Source organism: Morone saxatilis, unplaced genomic scaffold (genome assembly GCF_004916995.1).
Source record: "Morone saxatilis isolate NCDOM2014 unplaced genomic scaffold, NCSU_SB_2.0 Contig23, whole genome shotgun sequence".
In the NCBI taxonomy this organism is placed as follows: domain Eukaryota; kingdom Metazoa; phylum Chordata; class Actinopteri; family Moronidae; genus Morone; species Morone saxatilis.
The window spans coordinates 23757387-23762502 of NW_023339796.1; the positions used below are offsets into that span (position 1 = coordinate 23757387).

A 5116-nucleotide genomic window follows, 5' to 3' on the forward strand; every position below is an offset into this window, starting at 1 on the left:
AATAAATATTTCAAACATGAGTTGGCTGACTGAACTTATTTTCAAGTAATCTTACCTAGAACTGGCATGTTGTCCAGCTGGTCCCTGGTGAGGTTCAGTGTGGGGTCGCTGGGGTCAACCATCAGACCTGAATCCTGCAGAACTTTTTGTACTTCCACACGAGCCGCTTTCATGGCATCTGGACTCCTGAGCACAGATAAAGGAGCCTGTTAGTCATGTTACTGTCACAGTTATTGGGTAACTAATTTTCATTTCAGGAACAAATAATTTAATTTCACTGCAATTAGTGTCTAGTTTACTGCAGTGGTATTTAAGTGTAACTGTGATTCTTGGTGCAGATGTAACACAACTTTATTTAATGCTGACTTTGGCATTAATATGAGGGTTTTTACATTGACATCATATGAACAGTGCAGTAATTGTAGGCCTCATTATATAGAAGAACACAGTCGCTCAGTTTTATGAAACTGAAACTGAAAATGATCTTATCTTTGCACACTGACGCTGTGCAGATAAACATTTATTATTTCACAAACAAAATTATGAAAAATATATTCTCGTAAAATGTTAATTGGTTGTTCAATGTTGTTCAATGAGATTATATAAAATCATGGCACAATTCCATTGATCTACATGCTTACACAGACCCAGCTGAGTTATACTACTAATGTCAGACTTGATGCAACACCATAATACAACTCTAATCTGCTCCACTGAAGCCAACACAACTTTCTACCTCAACTATCTCATTTACTTTAAGTGCTTGGGGGTATGTGTACAATACCCACAATCAAGCTGTCTGAAACTGATAAATGTGACATAAAAACTGTGGTTGTACAGTACATGGGGTACAAGACAAATTGACAGACATGTTATACAAAGTGTACAGAAGAATGTTCCAAGAGCATTTGTATCCTAAATCATGGGTTCTCAAACTATGGTTCTTGTACCACTGGTGGTACGCCGTGGAATTAAAAAAATTAAATTAATTAATTTAAAAGCATAATGCTAACAAAATTCCCAATGAAAATGTGTAATGTAATGTAAATTTATGAATGAATGAGTCTTGTTCAGGATTCAACAGTCAACAATAAGTAATCTTCTTATTACCTGCCTCCTGTGTGTACTGTCTGTAGCTGAATAGGGTCAGCCTACACTGCTGTATTTTAATGTCAGTCATAGTGGTGGTCCTTGGAAAGCTTGATATTTTCTGAGGTTGAACGTGCTGTAGACACACTGTCCCAAAATATGCCTGCCAGTTAGACTGGGATAATGCGTTTTTAATATGGACTTGTCTTTCAACATAAATCCATTTATATGAGTAATTTAAAATTTTAGCCTCACTAGTCCCAAAAACAAAGTGTTCTTGGTAGTAATTAATCACACCTGACAAATAACTGACAAGAGGAAGACAGCTCAATTTGTGATGTGCCAATTGCACAACCAATTTTTTTGTTTTGTTATTGCATCACTCATATCTGCTCACTATCTCCTAGTTATCCTTGGAACTGTTGTCTACCACAAAGTACAAATATTTTTTTGTATTAAACTAAAATTAGTAGCTTGAAACTATAATTTAATCCACAATTAGCCTGAAAAGCCTCAATTAACTCTTGCATACAATTAATTGATCCATCTGCACATGGTCAAAACTTGAACGCTTGAAATGGCAATTGTTCAATTGTTGGATCTAAGGCATAATCAAAGTTTGATTTCATTCCAATCCTTACTTGTTTAAATGATTAACAGTCAAGAGTAGCATAAATTAACCAGCAATATACAGATTAACCAACAACTACTGCCCAGTGAATTGTGGCTGCTTTCTGTTTTGTTTCCCAAGAGCCCACCCAGTAAAGAGAAAAGGACTATCAGCATACCTGATCATATAAAAGAGACTCCAGAACGTAGCAGGTAGGGTGTTAGCCTGTGAAGCCCAGAGCAGAGCGACGTGGGTCCTGGCCTTGCTCACGTCATTGAAGGTTGATAAGGAGTCATTCAGAATGATCCTCATAGAGATCAGATCAGAAACGTTCTCCCTTTTGGACAAGTTTTCAGCGTGCATGGTCTTTGCAAGGTTCTAGACATTTGAAAACAATAAGACATTCATAGTTTCTCTTATGTGAAGCTTTTTCCTTTGCTTATTAATCATTATATTTATATTTGGTCACTCCCTCCACTGATAGTTGCAGGAAAGCACACCAACCTCCCTAGCACTGTAAGCACTCTTGAAGACATGTATGGGCAGGCCAGCCACCAACGCTGGGAAGATCTTGTCAAACTCTTTGAAGTTCTCCAAAGCATTGAGCACCAAGGCTTTCTGAGCCGTCTGCCGAGCCTGACACTTATCTTCACCAAGCTCTTTACCGAACAGAGTCAGGTAGCCAGACTCAAACATCACCTGGAGGACAGCAGGACAGAAGGAAACTTGTTAGTTGGGGGCATTGTTTTTGATTCCAAATTGTAGGGCATGGAAGCTATGGAAAAGTTTGCATTTTTAGTGATGGAGGCTCTACTGTGTCCAAACTTGAATAATAACTCATGACATACAACAATTACAGTTGACTTTAAAGTAGATTTGTGCCAATCTAATCTAGTCCTAAATTCTATTACTTCCGGTCTGAAGTCCAATTACTGACCTTGTAGCAGAAAGCAAAGATGCCATCCACCTCCCAGTGGTCCTTGCTGGGGCTGAGTGTGTCTGACCTCAGCATGACATCCTGTAGGTGGCCCATCATGGTCTCTATTAGGGAGGGCAGAGCCTCACCCTGCAGGGTCTTTAGAAAGGTTTGGTGGAGGTTCTCTGTGGTGTGGCCATGGCGAGGGTCGAAGCTGTCGTGGCCGAATGCCTGGTGAGGGAAGGAAGAAGAGGTTCAGGACCATTGAATGATTCACTGATAGCAGAAAATGCCCGCTATGGATGAAGAAAATATCCTTAATATGAATAATAAAAGATGAAATCACATAAATTGACCTTGACAGACGTAGCAAAGTGGAACTTCCTCCAGTCCAGGTGTCTACCCTGTCTGATGACTGAATGGTAAGAGAAGGGGTCACACAGGAAGTGGATGTACTGGCCAGCGATCTTGCAGGTGAAAATGTGGCCATACTTGTTCTGGCGGCTGCGGAGGAACTGGAGAGGGTTGGCCCCGAACTGCAGAGCACAACCCAGATAGGGGATGAATCCATTCTCTACTGCAGGCTCACCAGGTTGCCTATGGACATTGACAAGAAAAAGAAGAATATTCAGTACAGAGCCTTTTCTACACTGGGGCTCTGTTTTTTTTTGTCTGGACAGAGATTAGTTATGAGGAAAGTATTCATTCAAAGTAATCCCTGACATTTTGCTACTTACTGATTGCTGACTGATCAGGAATAGTGATTCAACCAATAGTCAGCTCATGGAAGTTTTTACTTTTTGTCTTTGTCCAATGAAAACTTATGTCAAACATTTTTAAGAGGTTTTTTTTTTTGCTAAATAAGACATAGGAGTACTTTGTGAGTCTACAAATATTGTTTGAATTCTACAGATTCACAATCTGAAAACCAAATATAATTATACACTGTTTGCACTGAACAGGGTTTTAGGTTGCTGACCATGTAATTGGAGCCTCAGTGGTTACTATTAACTCTCAAATAAAAACATAAAATGCATCCCAAAATATTAATTATAACAATAAGGTCTACTGTTAGATGCACCTTTTTTCCACTGATGAAGGCTGATGATGCCCTTATTATTATCATCATTATTATGCGTGTGTGTATATGGCATTGTTGAGCATTGCAGCCTCTGTCCCGTCCCAGTTCCCTGAAGTTCAACCACAGCCCTTCTTACAACCGCAGCAAGTAATTACAAACCTGTTGCCAGTGTTGTTGAGGTTACATACCAGCCCTAATGCCATTATGACGCTCATTTTAACAAGATAATCCTTTATAACACATGTGTTTTTATTACAAACAAGTATTATCACTGTTACAAAACAATAAGCTCCTAATCAGCTACTCCATTCTGAACACACATGACCAGTGACTACACACCATGAGGTTTGACAGCAGCATACTGGTGACAATGTTTGTGGATCAACTGCATACCAAACAAATACTATCATCATTACAAAAGCTTTTGTTTGATTAACACACTCTACATGTATATGTGATTATGTCAGTGGCCACATGCATCAAGCACTGTTGTTGCTTGCCTGAAAAAAAACTCTGTTGGTGTTGATCTGTGTACAATTAGCTAAAACTCTGTCTATATCAGGAGATTGCTATTAATGTTAAATGTTGTAGACACACTATATTAGTACAATAAAGGAGCTTAAAGTTGAAGAAATGCCTAATACATCGCATCCAGCATGTCCAGTCTTACCTGCGTCGTATCCCCACAGCGAGCCAGAGAAGGCAGCAGAATCCCACCACCACTGCCCAGATCAGAGCGATGCTTATTATCATGATGAGGATGTTGATGATAAGAGGAAGATCCAAAACAAAGGAAGGCTCACTAACTGCTGCTAATGCTCCACACAGATCACACTGACAGGAACTATGATTAACTGATTTATTATATTGCCTGCTTGTTTTCCAACCCTGCCTGTCACTGTAAACTGTATATGTGTCAGTGAGCAGTGTTGGTTCAGCCTAGTTTGTGACAGGCACAGGCAGCATGGCAGGTTTTTATACCTGCTTTGTCCCTAAGGGTGGACCCAAGGGCGGATTCAGAGGAATGGAATGATGTCACCAATTGGAGTCAGTCTCAGCACAGGTCACAAACAAATTGTTTTTTATTTTTTGTTCCAATCAACTTTGCTAATCATTTTCTGTGAGATAATCCTGAATGGATTTTTTGATGAAGGAAGGAGAGGAAGATTATATTTTAGCACCTGTCAGCTAAAATGTGGCGCAGAGGCAGAGGGGGTCGTCCCCCAATCGGAAGGTTGTTGGTTCGATCCCCGGCTGCCATGCGTCGAAGTACCCTTGAACAAAATGCTGAACCCCAAATTTGTTAGTTTCCATGGGTGAATGTGGCACATAGTGTAAAAGCGCTTTGAGTGGTCGGAAGACTAGAAAGGCGCTATACAAGTACAGGTCCATTTACCATTTACCATTTACACAGTATATT

At 39.9% G+C, this 5116-nt stretch overlaps 1 protein-coding gene across 1 annotated transcript; it reads right to left on the minus strand.

The window, feature by feature from the left end:
- Positions 1 to 55: 55 nt before the first annotated feature.
- On the minus strand, positions 56 to 4622 carry LOC118334921 (cytochrome P450 7A1; the record flags this gene model as incomplete). Its single annotated transcript, XM_035671022.1, is given in 6 exon segments — positions 56 to 186; positions 1878 to 2077; positions 2204 to 2398; positions 2637 to 2846; positions 2972 to 3212; positions 4367 to 4622. Coding segments are annotated over 6 exon segments (1060 nt in total), but the record flags the coding sequence as incomplete, so codon positions are not given.
- Positions 4623 to 5116: the final 494 nt, after the last annotated feature.